The sequence below is a fragment of the Rattus norvegicus genome, chromosome 12, assembly GCF_036323735.1.
Source record: "Rattus norvegicus strain BN/NHsdMcwi chromosome 12, GRCr8, whole genome shotgun sequence".
Classification (NCBI taxonomy): domain Eukaryota; kingdom Metazoa; phylum Chordata; class Mammalia; order Rodentia; family Muridae; genus Rattus; species Rattus norvegicus.
This window is the reverse complement of record NC_086030.1, coordinates 20,970,864-20,993,640: the sequence shown is the minus strand read 5'-3', so window position 1 is coordinate 20,993,640 and position 22,777 is coordinate 20,970,864. Positions and strand designations below refer to the sequence as shown.

Genomic DNA, 22,777 nt, shown 5'->3' with positions numbered 1-22,777 from the left:
AGATGTAAGGGGTATCTATTTAAAGAGCTCAGAAATTAGGGGAAACTGGAGTTCCAGGGCCTCACCTCAGGGATTTCTGTATATCTTTGTGTGCTTACCTTTGAGTCCTCTACTCCAAGCCCCCGTTTCGGTCTGATTTACTCAGGAAGAATAGTACTTAGATGCCTGACCTCTCAGGGGATGAGCAGCTCTGTGGCTGGTGGGGAGCACCCTAGACTGTGGCTGGGCCTTGGTCTGGTGGGGCATCCTGGAGCCTGTCAATGTTCTTCTGGGAAAAGCAATCCTACACTGATGTGCTAGACCACAGAGGGAGAGAGAATTCTCACCCTGTCCCATCATGGGCTTGCCGGTCCCTCATTCTGCAGGTTCCCCGCAGCTCAGCAGCTTGGTGTAATAGATTGGTGGAGAGGGCCATTACCCAGGCAAACAAAGGACCTTGTCACTGCCACCTGAGCCTGAGGCCCACATCAAGCTACAAAACCTGATCCAACCTAAATGTGTCTGGGGTTGAAACATGAGTTTGAGATCCTTGTAAAGAGATGGCTTTCTTCCCAAGGTGAAGTGGCACGTGTTTCATGGCCGGGATTGTTGGTTGCAAGATTCTGACCCACTAGCTTTGGGGATTCCAACCAGCACGGTGTGCATCATGGGAATATTTCCTTTCTGGATCTGGACTCTGACACCAGCCTCCACGTGGAGGAGGCTTCAGTGTGTAAATATGAGTCCTCAAGACGAGTCCATAGCTCCTGCCTGGGGCAGCTGCCTGTAGTAACCACACTTCAAGGCACACCGAGCCTCTCCACCCAGGGACCTGCAGTCAGATAGGCACCTATATCTCCTCAGAGCCTCAGAGTTTATGCCTGAAGAAGTGGGCCGGGCCCAGACATCTTGCTCTGTAGGGAGTAGCCTGAATTGGGTGGCCATGGCCGCAGTGCAGTGCCCTGGAGTGTGCACACTCTCCTGGAGGCTGCCCGTGGGAGGCAACTCCCTGCTGCTGTGGCCAACCTGACTCATCCTGACCTACCCCAAAGGTCACTGCGGGGGTAAAGGTCAAGCCAGAGCGTTGAGTGGACACCTGACTCCTTGAGACATAGCCTCTCCTGGGCATTTACCTTAACATAGCCACGGGGTAGGTGACCACCCGGGTGCAAGTGGACAGGATCCGCTTCTGCCCGGGTGCTGCTGTGACCAAAAGTAAAGTGGAGCGGAACCTTCCAGCTTCCTCCCACAACTAGGGAAACCGAGGCTCCACCGAAGGGAGATTTTGCTCTTGGCTCGGGGTTCCCTCTGGCCCACCAATGATAACTTGGTTTTTACATTTTTAGTTTTGTGTGTGTACATGTCCATGTGAACCTATATGTATGGGTATGTGTGTTGTTTGTGCTTGTTAACATCTATGCACATGTGTGTACAGGGGTGTGCCCACAGGCAGATGCATATGCACATACGTGCCCATGGTGCGAAGGCCTGAATTTGGCATTAGGTGTTTCGGTTATTTTTCAATTTTACTTGGTGGTTATTTTTCAATTTTACTTGGTGAGGCGGCGTCGCTCACTGGATCTGGAGCTCTCCAGCTCTGGTATCCTAGTTAGCCAGCTTGCACCGGGGATTCCCTGACTGCCCCATTAGGGCTGGGACTACAGGCCGCCACCCCATCTGCACAGCTTTTTACTTGGGTCCTGGGCTTACAAACTCTGGTCTGTATGCTTGCACAGCAAGCACATTATCCACTGGGCCATCTCCCAGCCCCAGGAGTAATAACTTTCATCTTCAAGTTATTCATCTCGCTATGAAATATGGAGCTGGGAAATACTGTTGTGATGGAAAAGGACGCCAGAGGGGTTCCACGCCCTCTTGGAACGGTTCCATTAAGTCTCGCCTGTTTAGAACCTCTTGCTCCTTTTCGTGAGGCTCTGTGTGGCCCACAGCGCAGCTGGCCAAGGCCAATAGAGATTTATTTTTAGCCAGGCTCCAGGCTGCCTGGTAATGGCCTACTGCTGCCTTTAAAGAAAGACTCTGCACACATCCACCTCTGCTCAGCTGCAAATCAGACCACCACACCTTGGGCCGGGTCCCGTGATAATCAAATCGCTATCCATGTATAGTTATGAATGCAAACACTACACTTAAAATTGCTTGAGGAAGACGTCTCCCTGGGAGTGGAGGGTCCTGGCAGCCTCTGGCCTGAGAAACGACCTCTAAAGTGGCTCCATCTAGGTCAGATCAAGTCCCCACAAATCCAAGAACAAGGCAGAACAAAAGAAAAACAATTCCGCAGGACCGAAGGCCTTGTCACTCATTGATCTGCCGAAGGGGGAGAAGGGAGAGAGAGAGAGATGGGATCTGGGAAAATTGGCTGTGAGCTTCAGGGAACAAAGGGCCCAGGACTGGGGCACCCCTGGAGATTCTGCCTGTGAATTAGGGTGGGGGGGAGAGCCCATCTCTATCTGACAAGACAGAACTGTAGCTCTCACAAGGCAGGGCCAGACACAACAGTGTCACAGGGCCTCTGACTCAGGGCACAAAGTGGTTGTGTTGGGGTTGGGGGAGTATTGGGTGGGTGTTGACTGCCAGTCTCAGACTCCAGTGGTAAGCAACCTCCTGACATAACAGGGGACCCAAGATCAGATGCACCAGGGAGGCATTAAAGCTATCCTCTGCTCAGTGCCATGGGAAGGAAGGTCAAGAGCAAAGGTGCTGGGGGTCTCCAGCAGGTACCTGGGTGCCCCACTTCTCACCTCTCCCCCATTTTCTCCTTGTGCAATGGTTGAAGCAAGCCCTCACTCTCTTTGGCACTCTGCAGCTCCATCGGGGTATTTCTGGTGTTTCTTATGACTACCACTCTCAAAATAAAAGTGAGCTGTCTGGCAGACAGGATGACATAGTAACACCAGGCTGGAGGCCACTGGGGCAGAAGCTGCCCCACGTGTGTCTGGCCTGAGCCAGTAACAGGTTTAAAGCCTGAAGGCCTCACAGCAGGCCGGGAGCTTGAAGACATGGCCACAGCCTCTGTCAACTCCTGCTCACACCAGCTTGTCCAACCTCTTGTGTCAGGACTGGTTCCTGAAATGCCACCCTCAGGAACTCTGCCTCTAGCCTCCAGAGAGATGTGGCCCATTCCCATTCTCTCAAGTCCAGGATTGGCATGTAGAAGGGAACTCTGTACATGCCCAGCATCTGAGCTATAGGTAGACTTTCTCTCCTGTTCGGGGAGATGTGAGACAGGCCTGGAAGAGCTGAATGGTAAATTCTCTGAATGTGAGCCTTCCCTGGGGAGGCCTTCGCTTACAGTGCAAACACCTGCCGCCATTAATCTTCTAGGACAGACTTCCCTCTGCCCCTTAAAAGGCAGCTCAGGATGTGTGTGAAAATAGTCAAGCTTCTGCTTTACTGACCCCAAACAGAATCACCAATCCCATTTCCTAGATGAGACAGCCAAGGCCAAGCCCAAATAGGCGAGGGTCCCCAAGGGCCAGCAAGCCACATCTCAAGCGTGACCCACTGTTCTTTATTGGTTTCTTTTGAGATAGATTCTTCTGTATCCCAGAGTGACCTCAAACTTGCTGGGGAGTTCAGGATGACCTTGAACTCCTGATCTTCCTGCCATCACCTCTCCAGTGCTTAGGATAGAGCCTCGGGAGTGCTAGGCCAATTAACCTGCACCCTCAGTCCCCAGTGGTTCTTTTAAAAGTCAAATGATTTTATTTAAAATGTGGTCTCGGTCCACCGGAATCCACAGAAGTCCCTGTTATGACGTGCCCTACCTGGAGCTTGTGCCTCTGCTTCCTACAGAACCACCTCTCTGCTTTAGTAAGGAGCGGGAGGTTTGCTCTAGATATGGCCTCTCCATCTGTTGCCATGAGAAAACACATGCTGTACTGGCCCTGCCACCTCTTAGCCCCTCGACCCTGATCACACATTTATGACCTACTTCCGCAGTGCCCAGTGGGGATAGCATAGTACACAAACTGGTGGGTGTTCATGTCTGTTGCTCACCTAGACAGACACCTAGAGCCTTTGCTGTAACAAAGCAGTTGGCATCAGATATATGGGGTCTGGGTCCTGAGCAGAATACCCCTTATTAGCTTCAGACAGCTTGCAGGGCTAAGGGTGAGTTGAGTCAGGAAAGAACCTTAAAAACTGTACCTTAGTCACCTCAGAGCCCTGTGTGCTAAAGTTCCTGGTTGACTCCTTGGGAGAGCTGGTCACATACCACATCAGAGCCATAGGGAGGCAGATCGGAGCCCCTTAGAAAAAAACTGACTGTGCTGGGATGTAGCCCAGTGGTTAGAGTACTGGCAGCATGAACAAAGTCCTAGGTTCCATACCCAGCACTGCACAGACTAATCTTAGCATTGAGGACATGGAGACAGAAAGGTCAGGAGTTCAAGGTCACCCTCAGCTATATAGCAAGTTTGAGGCAAGCTTCAGTTACATGAGAGCCCTATTCAAAGCAAGAAAAGCAGGCGGCAGTGGAGGGGTGGGGCGAGACCAAACTGACAAGATTAACACAATATTTTGCTATTTGAAAGCCAGGATTACAAACCTTAAAAAGAGCCCAGTTCATGAAGGAACCATTAAATCCAGCAAGTCTCTGTTATTAAACGGAAATGGAACATGCACCAAGACTTAACTGTGCCACAAACTCTTAATCGCTTCCTTCTTTCTCACCTTAACAGAAATGCAGTGAAATGTTCATTGTGCAAATTTAGAAAGCACAGATAAGGAAAAACAGAAAATTAAACTCCCCCCACCAGTCTCCCAAGGGAGAGGAACAGGCTTGCTGCCCGTCTGTGTATCAGGGCTGAAAAGGAAAAAAAAATCCACATGTCCTGTCTTTAGGGGGAAAATGAGGTTGCTGCAGTGGGAATGTTTCATAAGAGCTGCTTGCTTAATAGTTAGATCCAAGTGTTTTGCTGTGCACTCGGGAGGAAGACTGGGGGTAGCCACATATCTTTCAGGGTCACCACCAACCACCTGCCCTTATGCTGTGCTTACATCCTGAGTTTGAAAGAGAGCACGCAATACATGAGGGCCAGAGGAGGGCAAAGTCTTCATACGGGCCGATCTGATCAAGTGGATCCCAAAGTCAGTCTTAAGTCCTGGACACAGCCTGTCATACACAGCAAGCAGCCAAGTTAATGGTTGGGCAAGGTCTAGTCCCAGAAATGTCCCTCACTAATCCCAACAGAGGGACTGTCGTCACTGTCTAGGTGAGTCCAGGCCACTGCTGTTCTTTGAGCCTGATCCTCTCTACAACCTAGTGAAGTAGGATTGTGTGACTTTCTCCGAGAAAAAATTACCTGCTATTCCTATAGAGAGCAACAGTGACAGGTCAAGGCTAGCTTAGTGAACCAATGAATGTGTTTGGGTTACTTTCTAGAGCATGAAATGCCCCAAAGGCAGCTGTACCACAGGAAAGGCCACCGTAGTATGAATGAGACTTATGAAAGCTGCATCTCTAGAGCCCCCTGCTTGACCTGCAGGGAGTTTGGCCTGTGAAGAATTCTCTTTGCCCCATCCACTGTTACTGCTTATATAAACTAGGAGGGGACCTTGTGAGTTTTGTAAGTTTCAGGAACTTCCTAAGTTATTTACTTGCTAAATCTTAATGAGCCTCCCACCAGGAGTAATCTTTTTGGTGGGTGGGTCGGTTGGTTGGTTGGTGGGTTGGTCTCAGTGTTTATGATACAGGGTCTTACTATGTAGCTGTGTCTTTCCTGAAACTCACTGTGTAGTCCAGGAGGGCCTTGAACTCATAGAGATCCACCTACCTCTGCCTCAGACTCCCAAGTTCTGGTATTAAAGGCATGTGTAACCAGACCAGGACGAAATATTTTAATTTGGAGGAAATATTTACACAAGGATAAACCAGCATCCATGATCCCATTTTATAGAAGGGGAAACTGAGGATAGAAAAACAAAAATTCCTTCCAGGATGCCCAGCCTGGGGAATCTAAGAAGACTTGAGCATGAAGATCAGACTGGACCATCTCTGATTTTCTTCCACTGAACATTTTGGGGTTTTGTTTGTTTGTTTGTTTGTTTTTGTTTGTTTGTTTGTTTGTTTGAGGCAAGGTCTTATTATATAGCCCTGGCTAGCCTGGAACTTACTCTGTTGACTAGGCTGGCCTGGAACTTATAGAGATCCATTTACCTGTACTCTCAAGCACTCATATTAAAGATGCTCCACCAAACATTCAAACTTACTGTTCTGTGGTATTTAACACCCACCTACACACACACACACACACACACACACACACACACACACACACACACACCTGTGAGTATGCCCCACTGGTCCCACCAGCCACAGTCCTCTGCCATCCTGTTATGCCTGGGAACCAAATGGTGAGAGCATATCACCTAACTGTCTTCAGCCTTGTTAGAGGGATTCTGGAGACTCCCAGATAACCTTTCCATCCCTTGCTTACCTCAAATCCTCACCAGGACCTATGTCTGCTCTTTTGTGACCAGCCCTATGCCTCTCTCCCCTAGGAGTGGGTCTGGCGATGACCTCAGGCCCAGCACATGCCTGCTTTGCCTCTTACACCAAGGAATCTAAAGTTACCTTGCAATTTGCAACTTCCTATCTACCCACATGTCTGATGCAAGCTCTGGCTGTGTTACATCTGTAACATTATCTCTTGCCCAGAGCCTGCCATAGATACACGATGCCTCTACACTACACACACCAGGCAGGTTACGACGTGTATGGGCATGGCCACACTGTGCCGTGTGATAGCCCTTCCATATCCCTGTACCTGAACAACCCGGGAGTCCTTCACAAGGCTAGACCTAGAACTGGAATGCCTCTGATGGTGTTCCTTCCATCTCCTTCATCAGAAAAAGGGAAATCCAAGGTTGGGGGAAGAAAAGTCTCTTTTCAAATGCATTGGATTCCCAATCTGGTGAGATCCCAGAACAATGTGACTTTTAGAACTATCTGAAGCTTTCATATCCTTCCACGTCCTGATGATATAGATGCTTGGATCTCTTCAGAGTGACCACTCAGACCATCACTAAATCCTAGTAGCTTACCTGTGCCCAGCCAAGCAATGGTGTGTGTGTGTGTGTGTGTGTGTGTGTGTGTGTGTGTGTGTGTGTGTGGTGTAGATGTGTGTTTGTGAGGGTGTGTTTAAGTGACTGTGGAGGTATTTGTGGGGTTATGGGGAGTAAGCAGGTGTGTTGGTAGAGTATACATGTGTATGAAGGCATGCATGTATGTGGCTGCACTCCTGAACTGGCAAGCAGCTGCATTTGCCATCCCCTGGGCCTTTTGTGGGCTCACACTATGGAGTTGGCTCAGACCCTACTGCTACATCAGAAGGGGCCCCAGGCAGCTGGAGCGTATCATTGCCGAAAGCCCTAACTTCTCAGGTACAATTGGGATCCCCTAACCACACAAGGAAGATCTGGCTCTACTGCCCAGGAATAGTCAGGGACCCGAGGCAGCCACTGAGTCACCCTGTTTGTTCTTCCCTCCCTCCTGCAGCCATGAAGTCAGGGGGCACGCAGCTGAAGCTCATCATGACCTTCCAGAATTACGGGCAGGCGCTATTCAAACCCATGAAGTAAGTGCCTGATACTAGGGTGGACATAAGGCCGGGCTGCAGTGTGCAGGTATCAGGCCAGGTGGGGAAGGCACCATTTATCTGGGGGTGAACTGCGGTGAGGGTTAAGGGAGTACCCAATCTGTCTGTACCCTCCTTGTCTCTCCCCAGCCTTCCACCACCATTACATACCTGGGGATGGTTCTCTATCTTGTTCTGTGAGGCAGAATGCTTACATTTATCAAGGGGCTGACAATGTTGACATGCAAGAGACCCCTGGATAGGAGACTACATTTTCTAGCCAGCTCAGGGGCTATGAGGGACTCCAGACAGGGCCGATGTCGCTGTCTAGAGCCTTGCAGGTGGTATGGCCTGTTCCTCACTTAGCCTACTGTCCAGTCCATGTAGAAATGGAACACACTAAGGGATCTGTGGAGAGCTATCAAATCTTCATCCTAGGGAGCCGGAGAGATGGCTTAATCAGTAGAGGATGAGACCCAAGCTGGATCTGTAGCACCCATGTAAAATGCCAGGCATGGTATTGTGTGCCTGTCATCCAACGCTGGGGTGACAGAGACACTCACTGGCCAGTCAGTCTAACTGAACTGGTGAGCTCCAAGTTCAGAGGCAGACCCTGTCTCAGAAACTAGGTGGGAGTATCCATGCATGCACACACGGTCTCATCACAAGATTGTCGTAGAGTGGACTCTCTACCCCACAGAAGAGGTAGAAATCTTATCACCATAACCAACGTGGGTGTAGCACTTGACCACCCGGAACACTCAGGAATTCCTAGAGCACACCTATCACCACAGGCTGGCCTCTCTGAGCGTGTGCGAGCATGTATGTGTGCATGTGTGAGTGCATGCATTTTTGTGGCAGACAAATCACACTCTTTACAGCATTTGCAGAAACAAAGGTCAAGGAAGGCATGCAGGTTGCAGGACTGAGGCTGCAGTGCAGTAGGCTGCACTCTGGATCCCCAAGGACAGCCCAGCTGTACGTTGGCTGAACAGATTTCATTTCTCTGCCCTGATTTTTTCTACCAATCCAGCTTTCCCTGTTTAATCCTCAAAATAAAATAAAATAATAAAATAAAAATGCCAATCAGAAACCAGTGAAAGCACTTTGCTGTTCCTGGTTATCCTGTGTCCCTAGGCAGACCAGGATGGGTTTTGGAGGGGAAAGTAGGACTACCTGGGTTCCCAGTGAGAACAGTCAGCCTGTTTCATATACAGGAGCCCAGACCTGAGAACCAGCCACTCCCACAAAGCAAAGGAAAGTCGGGCCATAGGGCTTAAACCGGGAGACCATGAGGCCCGTGTTACTACCTGTGGGGTGGAGTGGCCGTTGGTACCTTGTGGCTACATGGTGATGTGGCTAAGAGCACAGTATTTCTTTCCTTCTTCAGCATGAAAGTGGAGTTTTGTATGTCCCACAAGCATCTGCCCCATGCAGGGAGTGGTGGCAGCTTGGCATGAGAAGAGCCTTGAGCTGAGGTCACCACTTGAGAGTATCGTATACAGTCAGTTTAGCATTGGATGTCCCTGGCCCTTAGGAGCAGAGCAAAAGGTCCCCACATAGCCTGTAACCTCTGTGGTCATCCCAGGATGTCCTAGAGGGCCAGGTGCCTGGGAGAAAGACATAGGTTCGTGTGGTTTCTCAAGGACGCTTTAGCTGAGATAGAATCTCACTGTATACCAGGCTGGCCTCAAACTCACAGCAATCCTCTTGCCTCAGGCCTGTCAGAGTGCTGGCATTACAGATGCGTACCTCCACATGTTACTTAAAGGAGGCATTCTTCCTCCCTCATCTCTCCCTTTCTTCCTCCTCTCTCTTCCTTCCTCCCTGTCTCTCTTATTCTCCTTCCTTGGGTACAGCCATGAGCCTACCCTGGCCTCAAACATGTTCTGTAACTGAGGATAACCCTGAACTTCTGATTCTCCTGTGTCTGTATCTATAGTTCTGGGATTATAGGCAGGTGCTACCACACCATATTTATGCAGTATTGAAGATGGAAGGAACCCAGAATGTTATGCACACTAAGCAAGCCCTCTACCAACTTAGCCACATTTTTAGCTCCTGAAGCAGGCTATTTTAAGACCTCTGTTTTTAACAAGGACAGTTCCTTGAGAACCTGCCTGTGTAGCAGCCAGGGCCAGTCCAGGTGACAAATGGATCAGAATAGCCTGCTGCTAGCCAGGACCTGGGGACAGTAAATGAAAATGACAACATATACACCTCCTTTTCAGCTGAGTTCCAAGGGCATGAGATCCAGGAAGGAGGTGGGTTTGGGCTTCTTGTCTGAGAAGCGTGTCTTCAAGCCTGGCAGAAATGTACAGACACATCCAGAGCTGTCCAAAGAGACTCCTTATGGACCAGAGCTTCAGGACAGCAAGCCCTAGAAATCCAGATGTCCACATCAGTGGAGATGGGGGTGCTTCTGGGTTCTGACTCTTGCCCCATCTCTGTGTGAGTGGCTGGGAGAGGATGCTATGTTCAGCTGTGGACAGCTGCAACCGCAGTCACTGACAGGCACTTGAACAGCCTGTGTCCCATGGGCTCTGAGAGAAGAGCGGGGCTCTGTACTCAGGGTTTTTGTGTTTCGTTCCTGCAATGCAGTGTAAAGACAGGCTGATCATAACCACATACAAACAGGGAACCTGAGATGCTAAGTGGTGGTGGGGATCCAGAGCCCTATAATGAGGCCCCACCTGGCAGGCACTACCACGTACCTGGGTGCTCACATAAAGGACTGAATTTGGAAGCCCATTGGGAATCCTAACCTTTCCATCTTATCCAGGGCTGTGATTGGAACAGTTAAAAAAAAATAGGAGGGGTTGGGGATTTAGCTCAGTGGTAGAGCACTTGCCTAGCAAGCACAAGGCCCTGGGTTCGGTCCCCAGCTCCGAAAAAAAGAAAAAAAAATAGTGTATGGCCTGGATGGCCAGTCAGGTCAGGGTGTTGCTGGGGAAAGAGGTTGAGGAAACTAAGTCTCAGGAAGGAAAGGGATTTGTTTAAGGCTAGTCTGAGACAGAGCCTCAGGCCGTGCTTGATTTTCTCTTCCAAGTGGGCATGGGGAGTATGGGAGGGGTTCCCCATGCCAGCAGGTTTGCTGTAATTTTCCACACTGTCTGTCTGAGTCATTTTGCTCTTCCTCCATGGACCAGGTCTAGACATTTTTGGGCACCCGAGACCGATAGACTCCAGCCCTCTTTCCAGCAGTTGATAATGCTGATGACCTTGGTCAGGACCCTGGACCTGATGCTACACCCATTGTGGTTCAGCCCCTCTGAGGCTGTGGAATGATATAGTTGTAGTTCTTGTCAGTGGCCTTAAAAACTCAACACCCATGATGGGAAGTGAGGTGACTGTTCAGTCAGTTAAATGCTTGCTGCACAGGTAAGGACCTAAGTTGGACCTCTAGAACCTACGTAAGAAAGGCAGGTATGGTGGTGCACACTTATAATCCCAGCAGTGGGCAGTGAAGACAGGAGGACACCTAGGACTCACTGTCATTCCGTATTAGTAGTTGTGTGGTTTCGTAGGCACTGAAAGATACATACCCTGCAGGCATGGTGGATCACGGCTGTGGCCCCAGAACTTTGAAAGCTAAGGCAGGAAGACTGCCATGAGGTTTGAAGCTAGTCTGGGATGCAGAGTGAATCACTGTTGGAGGAGGAGGAAGAGGAAGAAGAGGAGGAGGAGGAAGAGGAAGAGGAGGAGGAGGAAGAGGAGGAGGAGGAGGAGGAAGAGGAGGAAGAGGAGAAAAGGGAAAGAGAGAGGAGAAGGAAGAAGGAAGAGAAGGAGGGAGGGGGAAAGAGGAGGTAGGTGGAAGAGGAGGAAGAGGGAAGAGGGAGGAGGAACACACAGCCAGCAGTGCAGCCCATGAGCTCTTGGCAGGAGGAAGGGCTTCTTGCTTTAAAGCAGTGCTTCTCAGCCTTCCTAATGCTGGGACCCTTTAATACAGCCCTGTATACTGAGGCGACCCAACCATACAATTATTTTCATCGCTACTTCATAACTGTAGTTTTGCTACTGTTATGGATCGAATGTAAATATCTCTTTTCCGAGGCTCTCAAGCAACCACTATTAAAGGGTTATTCGACCCCCCCCAAAGGGGTTGTGACCCACAGGTTGAGAACCTCTGCTTTAAAGTATTTAATCCTTTTAATTTTTGCTATTAGAAAATGTGGCTTTCCTGATACCAAATGCACACCATGCCTTCCAACCCGCTCAATTGATTCCCATAGCTTCTGGTTCTGATTGACTCGGGGATATGTTACTACTAGCTTTCATTGTTCTAAGAGGAAACTCCTTAAAAATCCAGCTGACTCTCCCCACCCCTCCCCCAGCACCCGACAACCACTAATCTCCTGTCTCGCTGTGTGGATTTGCTTATTCTGGGTTTTTGCAGGCCTGGGATCCTGCAGTGTATGGTGCTTTGTGTCTGGCTTACAGTGCTGTAGTCCTTTCAGCGTTCATCCATGCCAGAGCGTGTGTTAATGCTTCCTTTCCTGTTTATTGATGAGTAATAGTCCATCGCATGGCTGGACCACACCGTGTTTATCCATCCAACTGCTGAGGGACATGGATTGGTCTCATAGTCTATAATGAATAATGCTGTTTGAGCCTTTCCATGTGGTTGCACGGACATGTTTTGGGGGTTCACATGTGTGTGAATGCATGTGTGTTGCAAGAATACGTTCCCTGGAGGGAGATAAACAATGTATATACCCTCCTCTGATAGTAAATAAATAACTTGACCGAAGTTTATTTGTTGTTGCTGGGGAACCAGTACATTTATTGGGCTTTCAGAGCATGGATGAGGGAACCCTTGGCTGTCACACCTGAAAGCCTTCACTCAGCATGGAAGATGGCTAATCTATAGCTGTACAGATGGAGCCCCACCACCACTTCAGTTAGCCTCCCCAACACAATAGGCCAGAGGTTCTCAACCTGTGGGTTGTGACCCCTTTGAGGGTCACATATCAGATAACTTTATATCAGATACTTACATCACAATTCAAAACAGCGGCAGGATTACAGTAATGGTGTGGCAATGAGACAGTTTTAAAATTGGGGTCACCATAACAAAAAAGGGGCTGCATTAAAGGGACTCAGCATTAGGGATGTTGAGATCCACTGTTAAAGACTCTAACAGACATCTCTTGGGCCCCAGATGCCACATGCAATTAGGGCAGAATTGTATAATTCCAAACCCACTTCTGCTCATAATGGTCTCTTGCAGCAGACAGAGCTGATCCAATGAAAATGGTATTTATTTTGCTCAGATAACCACATTCTATCACCACCTATGTGGTCCATATTCATTGGCCAGAGGACGACCTTGAGTGTTGTCTTCAGAAACAACATCAGCCTTCTTTGAGACAGAGTCTCTCACTGACCTAGAGCTTACCAAGTAAGTTGGGAGGGCTGGCTAGAAAGTCCAAGAGATCTGTCTGTCTCTACCTCCCCAGCACTGGGATTACAATCATGGGGCATCACGCCCAACAATTTCAAATGGTTTCTGGGCACTGGACTCAGGTCTTCATGCTTGCAAAGCAATTACTTTATGAACTTGGCTATCGCCGTGTTTTGGGTTTCTAAGGCATGGGCCTTGGAAGGCTGCTGGATCTCTCAACACTCTCATTTGTTTATACCTTGTTTCCATGGTAGCTGTGCCATTTTTATCCCACCTGCACAGCCCAGGGTATCAGCTTCCCCAGTCTTTACTAACACATTCTGGCATCTTTCTTTGATGATAGTTGCCCTCATGGGTGTAAGGTGGGACTTCACAGTGGCTTTGACCAGAGTCTTCTCACAAGTCTGTTAGTAGGAGTTGCACAAATTGAGTATTTCTGCTGTCTTTTGGCTGGTTTTATGTCTGTTATCAAAGGACTAAATGACTCTTATTGCGTGGATGGTATCTATTGAGGGACAGGCTATGAGTTTTTAGGATATATGTTTTATTCATTTGGTTATTTGTGCTTTTGGTGAGCTATTTAAACTTTAATATAAAAAGAAAACTTTTGTGCATGTTAGGGAAACCATGAGGCCTCATGGGAATTCAGTTTATTCTCTGCCCACATAGACTTGCAAGATGAGGCCTGAGAGCTCATCCCAAGTCTACCTTTGGGAGTTAGCCTAGGATATGCCCTGGGATGCTTCTCCAGAGGCTGCTTGCAAGAGCAGAGCTCAGCAGGGTGGGGTCAGTGCAGGCCTCAACAATACAAATATCAAGTTGTTTCTTGGAAAAGAACCTTCCAGGCATGCCCGAGGCTGCCCATGATGCATTGTGGCTGTCTCACGGCAGACATACTCATCTAGTAGCAGCACATACTTCCAGAGCTCCTGGGCTGGGCCTGGCACAGAGATGATTCAAGGTCCAGGCCTGTGAGAAAGCCACAGGGCTGTGAACCCTGAACAAGGGTCAGGTCGTTTGCGTGCTGAGTAGGGGATAAGGCCGTATGTATCCAACCCTCCAGGTTTGCTCTGGCTGCTGCTTATGTAGTCATGCACAGAATGTGTGGGAGAAAGAGCTCCTGAGGGACAGGCAGATGGACCAGCAGGCTTCCCTGAAGAGGGTCAGGGCTGGAAAGAAGGGCAGCCTTGCAAGAGCAGTCAGCTGGAAGCCGCCTTCAGGGAGGCCATGATGAGTATGAAGTTCAAATATGTCCAGGCCACAGGAGGAGCCCTGTGCACAGTCTAAGAGGTGGTCTGACAACACCAGGATTAGGTCCCTACAAGGTTCCAGCTGCTCTGTCTGAAGCAGAGGCAGCAGGTACTGGACGCAGATGTCCACCCTGGACTTCAGCTCCTTCCCCTACAGCTGCTTACCAAGAGTTCAGGGCTAGATACGGAAGTAGGGTGCCATGCTGGAAGATACAGGTCACTCATTTCTGTGGGGTTCCGTGGGGGGAAGTCTGGAGTCTGAGCACAGATGTAAGCACTGAGCAAGGATGGGCAGCAGCCTGATCTGGGAACGTTTAGGGTTTGGACACTTGCTACTAGCTCGGATCAGTATTCAGGGTGCGAGGGTACACGGTTCCTGCATTGGTACAGGATGGGAGAACTGGGGAGAGGGAAAGGTGGCTGTGGGAAGTGGGGGTGAGGAAACAGGCTTGCCAGTGTGATGGGGGAGGATGCCTAGGAAACTGTTGTAGTCTGATGCTGATAACTGTAGCTTTGTTGCTATGATGATGGTGATGATGATGATGATGATGATGATGATGATGATGATGACTGAGAGTAGCTAAGAGAATATGACTTATAGTTCATTACTGAGGGAAGTCAAGGCAGGAGCTCAGAGCAGGAACCTAGAGGCAGGATCTAAAAAGCAGAGACCATGGAGGAACACTGCCCACTGGCTTGACACCCGTGGCTTACTCAGCTTGCTTTTTGATCCAGCCCAGGACCACCTGGCCAAGTGTGACGCCACCCACAGGACCTGTGCCCTCTCACATCGATTATTCATGCCTCGTAGACATACGCAAAGGCCAATCTGCTGAGGGCAGTTTCTCAACAAAGGTTCCCTTTTCCAAAGTGACTCAAGTTTGTGTTAAATTGACCGAGACAAGCCGGGGGGGGGGGCCTTTCACTGGGCACAGGGATGGATGTGGGAGCAATGAAAGAGAAAACGCTTGGCCTTGTGCCTGTTACTATTTGGGGACCCACTTGAGACTTTCAGGTAGAGGGGCACAGTACCTGGAACACAGAGGGATAGCTCTTAGGTCAAGTACAGCACTTACTGTGTGACCCATCCCTCCAGACCGTTCCCTGTGCTGTGCATAGCTGAAGCATGAGGTCCGGGACCCTACCCTTCCAGAGGGTCATCTCTAGGGAGGCAGGGGGACAGTGTCTCCATCCTTCATGTAACCTGCTCTTTATCCACTTGATTCCTGGCTGCATTTGTCTTTACTTCCCGTGGGTTTGGGAAGAACATTCAGCACAACTGCCTGAAGTGGTCCAGAGGTAACTCAGAGAGGGCGATCCCAGCTGGGAGGGCACCTCAGCCTCTGAATAGTGTGACAGCATATCCCACATCCTACCTGGCCAAACCCGAAGTTTCCCCATCTTTCAGAGCTTTCCATACCAGTGGGCTGGGGCTGAGGTGTCAGCAGTAGTGTGGAGAAGGGCCGCCATAAGTGGACCTCACATGAGGGAAGGGGTCTTCGTCTAGGATGTTCTGGACAGCCAAGTTACTATGCAGTTACGTGGCTGTGGGTGGTTGTGTGACTGGGCAACTGAGAACTTAGAAATCACTTAGATGCCCATAGGCATCTGTGTCACTGTGGGCTGTAGTGTAGCTGGGTGGCTTAATAGCTGTGGGCAGTGGTGTGGGTCATTTTGTGTCTGAATAGTTGTGTGACAAAGTTAGGCGATGCAGGTGGGTGGTTTGGGTGGCTGTGGGTAACTGGGTGGTTGTATGTAAATGCCACCTCTTGAGCACACATCATGTTCTTTAATCTTCCTGGATATCACATGCGTGTATTATTTCGTGATGGACTTTCCTTCACAAAGCTTAAACAGGTGAGAGTAAACAAGGACCAGGCTATAGGCCAAGGTACCTATAAGCCAGGATTCCTGGCTTAGGTACTAGGCCCTTAGGGTGCTACTGCCTGATCCTGGATCCAAACACTGTCTGGTAAAAGGGCATTGCCATTCTATCTCAGGCTGGTCTGGAACTTACTCTTTAGCTCACGTTGGCCTCGAATTTGCAGGAATCCTCCTGCATCAGCCTCTTCAGGGCTAAGGTTGTCAGCATATACCACCACATCTAGCCCCTCTGGGGCTTTTCCTCGTGTTTTACAGCATGTTGGTGATCTCAGTAGTCTATACTGAACCCAGCAGTAATATGACTCACTGTCCAGTGAGATCACAGTAGGAACCTTATACCCAGACTGGGACTAGTTCTTACAGTGGACATCAAGGTCTGTGGGTGGCCTCGCATGCTTTCTGTGCAGATTGTGTCCTTGGCCTGGCTGCTCAGGGGATAGGAGGTAGCAGGTGACAAAGTGAGACCTACAGCTCATCTGGCCCAGCCTACATATAGATGGACATGGGGGATGTCTGGTCATTAAGGATCCCAGCTGAGACATACCGTTTAGAGTCTATCCTGACTCCCAGGTACAGAGCACTGGGGAACAGTGGATGTGACACTATGGGCCCCTTTTCTCTTTGTGTTCCTTTTTGCTTGGTGATAGGAAGCCTGGTCACCAGGAAGAAGGGGTTGGGGAAGAGCAGGCAGAAGGTGAAGAAGGAAGGGTGGGGAGACATTTTTCATTTCACAGAAACCTAATACTCGTTTGGCCCCAAGAGCAGATGTTATGAGCGAACGAAGAAAAATACAGAGTGCCTGCAACCAGGCTGGAGAGATGGCTCAGCAGTTAAGAGAACTGGTTGCTCCTGCCTAGGACTCAGCACCCACTTGGCAACCCATAACCATCTGTAATTCCAGCCTCACGGAATCTGACACCCTCTTCAGGTCTCCATGGGCACCAGACACGTTTGTCGGGCACTTAGATACATACAACCAAAACACTCATATACATAAAATAATAAAATTAATCTGGGGTGGGGGAAGGTACCTGGGACAGTGGAAACATCTCAAGCAGAGAGCTCTTGCTTGGGGTCAGCCATCTACTCCAAAAAGGGCAGGACCCTGTGATCCAGGTTGTTCAACATTAGAAAGGAAAGAGAAAACTGGGAGGGAAGTCAGAGAGTTTCAGAGGCTGGGCCCACCCTGGAAGGAGGCCTAGTGTGGTCCTGGGCTGAGGAGGAGACCTCAGAGAAGTTCTAAAGACAGGAAGGGTCGGGACCATGTTCCTGAGGGGGGGGCAGGTTACCTCAGTGTGTTCCTGGGGTACGTAGGGGATCTCTGTGTGTTCCTGGGGAGAGGTGACCTCTGTGTGTTCCTGGGGAGGGCAAGGGACCTTAGTGCAGTCTGACAAGTCAAGCAGGACATCACACAGGGGTAGCCATGGCAAAGCTCAGCAACACTCAGGTTTGAAGCCCAGTGAGCGGGGTTAGAGATTTCCAAGGATCTGCTGGCCTGCTGGTGAACAGCTCACACTTTGGCTGCTCTGTGCCTTCACCAGGCCCCCAAAGCAAACAGATTGCCCAATCCTGGTCACGGGTGTGGAGCCAGCAGAGGCCTGGGCCTGGCCAGAAGTAGACAAGGACCCTTTTGTATCTACTGTCAGCTCACACTGGTCTCCCAGCCTGTGCCCATCCTTGGCTGTTCTGAGGCCTGGCCTCCTGGCTTTCTGAGGCTTCCATGTGCTCTTGAATGGAGACTTGAGGTCAGAACTTAAACCTTCAGTTGCTCATCAAGGGGTAGCCTGAACCCCATCACATTATCTGGGTTGCCCGTGACTCATGCTCAAGGGAGCTGGCCTGTGGGAGGGGGGGACATGTCTGAAAGGTATCCTTCATAAACCTGGATGACGGAGTCATCAGGGAAAGCCTGTTCCACGTTCCATATGGTCCAGCTTTCTCAGCTGAACCACCATGAAGAAGACACACTTCCCTGTCCCATGAGACAGAACAGTGCAGAGGCCATTCAGAGGGGAACAGATCCCATTGTGAGGGGAGCACATTGAGGCAGAGGAGCATAGTAGAACTCTGGGAGTACCTAGAGACAGGCATGGCAACCCTACTACCAGCTCTAGGTGCCATATGTGCTAAGCTGCCTTGTAGCCAGCCACTCTAGCTAGTCTAAATGGTGGTTCTCACCCTTCCTGATGCTGTGACCCTTTTACACAGCTCCTCATGTGGTGGTGAACCCTCAACCATAAAGTTATCTCGTTGCTACTTCATGGTTGTAATTTCGCTACTGTTATGAGTCATGGTGTAAACATCTGTTATGCAGGCTTTCTGATATACAACCACTGTGAAAAGGTCGTTCGACTCCAAAGAACAGCCAAGCATGGGCACAGCTTGAGAACCACTGGTCTGGAGAGTAGTGTTCATGAGGATCTGGAGCAGCCACGGATTCTGAGGAGAGCACCTCAAACTAGGATCGGAGGTAGAGATTGGCCACGGGCCACAGGCACAACCTGTGACTGCCTAAGTCACTTTCTGAACAGCATCTGATGAGAACATGGGCTGTGGTACCCTTTTATCTGATGCTCCCTGCAATACACTAGGCAGCCAGAGCAAGAGATGACCCACGATGACATTAGAGGCAAAGCTGCAGACACAGGGCCAAGAGATAGCTTTTTGCCAGGACCTGGGACCAGGAGGGCAATTCTGTGGCTGTGGACACAGGAGATGCTGGGGACAAGTAACAAGGACGTAAGCATGAGGAACAATGAAAGGCGTAGGGATGGGAACAGGCCTGGAGGCCACTCAAAGACTCAGGAGCCGGAGGGATGTAAGTCAGTCTGTGATTGTGCTGTTTAAAGAGTCTCTTGGCCGAACGTGGCGATTGTTAGAGGCCAGGGAATGAGACCATGCCATGAGCAATGGGGTGGGCCCCACTAGGACACTGGCATGAACACAGAGCCCAGCACCTCTGGACATCTTGAGAGCCTCTGTCTGATTCCTCAAGCCTCCCGTTGAGGCTGTTTCAGGAAGTAGATGGCTGGTGGGGAAAGTGCTATACCCCTAAGGGCTTGCTTGGTGTCCCTGAAGAGGTTGCCATGAGTATTTGCTGAGGGCTTAGAGACCCAAGGCCCAGGCAGAGGGGAGAGGCTCAGTAGACCTAACTGAGACAATGGAGAACACCCAGTGTGAGGGTACACAGCATGCAGGAAACATGCTGGGTGAGAATATACAGCTTTATGTACATATATGTGTGTATGTGCTTGTGTGCATAAGTGTGTATTTCATACATATTAATGCGTTTGCATAATTCATGCACGTGTTCTTGTATGAACGTGTGTTGCACACGTGTGGGTAAGTGTCGTATATGTGTTCTTCTATGTACGGGTATGTATTACATATACAAGCTCACGTGCGTATTGCATGTATATGCTTCTGTGTGGTTGTAGGTGCACATGTCTATTCCATGTGTGTGCTTGTGTGTATGGATGTTTATTACGTATGCTCCTGCATGTGAGAGCACTGCATTGCTCCTGTCTGATGCATATGTGTTTTTGTGCTGCACGTACACACGTGTGAGTGAGCATGGTGAACATTTCTGGACTATGTGGTCCAGGGCCACATAGTCGCTAACTACATATGCAGTGGCAGCTGGAACCCGGACTTGTGGAGCAAATGCTGTTGGGGGTGGACATGTCCCTGCAGTAACTTTGGTGTCGAGGCATTACCAGCCGTTGCTCTCTTGGGAGCAGCCTTCTTTGTCTGTGACCTTCCTTGCCACGCTGGCTCAGGTGTAGACAATCGAGTCATTTCCTGATCCGAGGATGTTTGTAGTCCCAAGAACACCATCCAGATTAATTTTGAAAAACAAGCAAGCAGTAACCCTGACAGAAGATCTGGGAACCAGCAGGAGTGCAGGAGCCTCTGAGGCCTGGATGCCATCCCCCACAGAGAGCCTGTCCTCAGCTGAGCCTGGGCTCACCCTGCAGGTACCCTTACTGGTAGCCTGCCTAGCACCTCTCACAGCTGCTAGCTCCTGAGTTCCATTGTTAGCAGAACAAGCAGACCTTAATGAGGTCCACGAAAGTCCTGAAAGGCAGGGGCGGAGCTCACCAGGCAGAGAGCCCTGTGGGGTGGCTGAAGAGTCTCCCTTGCCGTCTCTGCTTTGTTCATCCAGTGCCCTTGTGGCCGTTCTCCTGCTGTCTAAGGGTCCCCGTGTCCAGCTCTGCAGGACACAGCTACTCTCTCTCTATTTCTATCTCTCTGCAGAGCTGGGTCTCACCTCCGGCTTCTCTCCACACTGTCCGACTGGTCAGCACAGCTCTTCAAGCTGTTCCTACCACTCATTTGTCTTCTGTTTCTTCTCTTTTCGAGATGTTTTTCACATCAGATTGTCCTCAAACTCACCATGTAGCTGAGGGTGGCGTTGAACCTGGGATCTCCTGCCTTGACCTCCTAAGGCCAGGGATTACAGGTGTTCATTCTCAGTCTGGGATTTTTTTGTTTGTTTGGGTTGCTTTGGTTTGGTTTGGTTTGGTTTGGTTTGGCTTGGTTCGATCTTGGTACTAGGGATTAAACCCATGGTTTTAGTAGGTAAGTCCCCTACTGGCTGAACCACATTCGCAGCCCTGTCCTCATTTTAATGGTCCTCTGGCTACTAAGGTCCCACCAGCCCCCTGGCACCCAAATGACGTTGTCTGAGGCTAACCTCAGCGTTAGCTGTCTCCCATTCCTGCTCAACAGCTAGGAACCATTAACCAACTATAGCAGTGCTGGGAAATGACAGGGACAAGAATGAGTCCCAAAACCCAGCAGAGCCAGCTCAGAACAAAGCCACGGGCTGCACCTGTTACACCCTCCCGTCCCTGGTGATCTCTTGGGGACCTCAGCATCATCTCTGCTGGGACCTTTTCTCCAGAAGCTCCAGGGAAGGTGACTCCCCCAGTTTAAAAAAACCCAAGTCAGTCACCTTCTCCAAAATGGTTTGGAACAGCCACGTGGAGGGCATCATCTTTCTTTCCTTTCTTTTTTTCCCGTGGCTGTGACAATCGCTGAGGAGCCCACAATGTTGAGGTGGGGACAGGAGATTAAAAGGAGGGGAGGAAATACCATCTTCATTTTCCTCGTTCCGGCCCCTGGGGAAGAAATGAAAGTCAGGGGATTTCATCCAAAAGTGGTTTGATTAGAACTGCTCATTTTCAGTGTTTTGTTTTGTTGGTTTCTCTTTTAACAACCCCCAAAGGAAAGTCTAGATTTAAGACCTTCCTTAAGCCAGAGAATGATCCGAGACATGGGCTCCTGGCCCCGGGTTCCGTTTATTTCTCCAATTGATATTTTCTAAACATTGTGGGCTCCTTGGAGGGGAAATAAGAGGGTAGCAGCAACTTGTGCAAGATATTTAATCCCAGCTTCACCGCCACTGGCATCTCGCTATTATTATTTTATAAATGAATTGACAAGCCACAGAGATGAGGTACACAGAGGTGGGCCGTGTGTTTCTGGAGCCTAGAAAGCACCGTTTCATTCCACTTTGCTCCTCTCTGAGCTAAGCTGCAGAGACTTTCAAAATTACGGGAGCCCTCTCACCTCAGACAACCCCACCCTGTGCCATTTTACTTTACTTCATTTATCTTGGGTACCTGCATGTGTGTATTCATGTTCACAGAGGTGTGCTCAGGTCTCCTTACATGGGCATGTGTACATACATGGAGCCGGGAGTAGGCGCAGATCTACACGTCACACACTGTGGCGATTGAATACAGAGCTTGAAGATTTGGTTAGTGTAGAAAGAGAGCTTATGGTTGGAATTCCTGTCTCAGTCTCCTGAGGTTGGGATCACAGTGGGTCGCCATGCCCTCTCAGTTTTTACATGCAAGCTGGAGATTTGAAACCCGGTCCTTGGGCTTGCACAGCAAGCCCTTTACACATTAAGTCACGTCCCTGCCCGTGATTTTATTGTTTTGAGGGGAGGTTCACATGTATGCACATGTGTGTGCATATGTGCAGGAGTGTGTAGAGGCCAGAGGTCAATCTTACATGTCTTTCTCTATCACTCTCAATGTTAGTTTTGGAAATGGGTATCTCAGTGAACCTGGATCCTCAGACTTGGGCACCACCTCCTTGCCCTTAGAGTCTTCTCCCCATCCTTCCCCTGTGCTTTTGAAACCTCGTCTTCTGCTCGGTGGTCATCGTTGCATGACTTCAAATTTCCCTAGGTTACAAAGCTTTGAGTCGTTATTGGTTTTCATTGATTTGACCATGACAGGGAGGCTCTCCTCCAGTTTATCCTCAGCTGGCAAAGAGGTCAGCTGTTTTCACCTCCTACACCCCACTGTGAAGAGCTGGCTGTGCCAGGACTTTGAAGGGTCTGGCTGTCTGAGTGCCAGCATTTCCCCACTTGACTCGGAAGTTCTGGCTGTGCAATGAAACTCTCCAAACCAATGGAGCAGCAGAACAGGGCTCACCAGGTAACAGAAGAGTAGGAGGGAGACCTGCCTGATGTGTTCTTCATAAAACCTGAAACAAGCAAGACAGTTTCCCAAACAAAGACGTAAATCAGCCAAGACTGGTAGCACAAGCCTATCTCCAAACAACTGGGGAGGCTGAGGCAGGAAGTCTATGAGTTCAAGGCCAGACTGGGTAATGTAGTGAAACTTGGTCTTAAAAAAAAATTT

The 22,777-nt window shown here is 49.7% G+C and overlaps 1 protein-coding gene across 3 annotated transcripts in view; it reads left to right on the top strand.

Annotated features, from left to right (window-relative positions):
* Window positions 1–22,777, top strand: part of Fam20c (FAM20C, golgi associated secretory pathway kinase) — a 58,419-nt gene that overhangs the window by 5,432 nt on the left and 30,210 nt on the right. For all 3 annotated transcript variants that reach the window (NM_001012238.1, XM_039089395.2, XM_039089396.2), the window contains 1 exon segment: window positions 7,499–7,577. In NM_001012238.1, coding sequence (NP_001012238.1) covers window positions 7,499–7,577 — 79 coding nt within the window.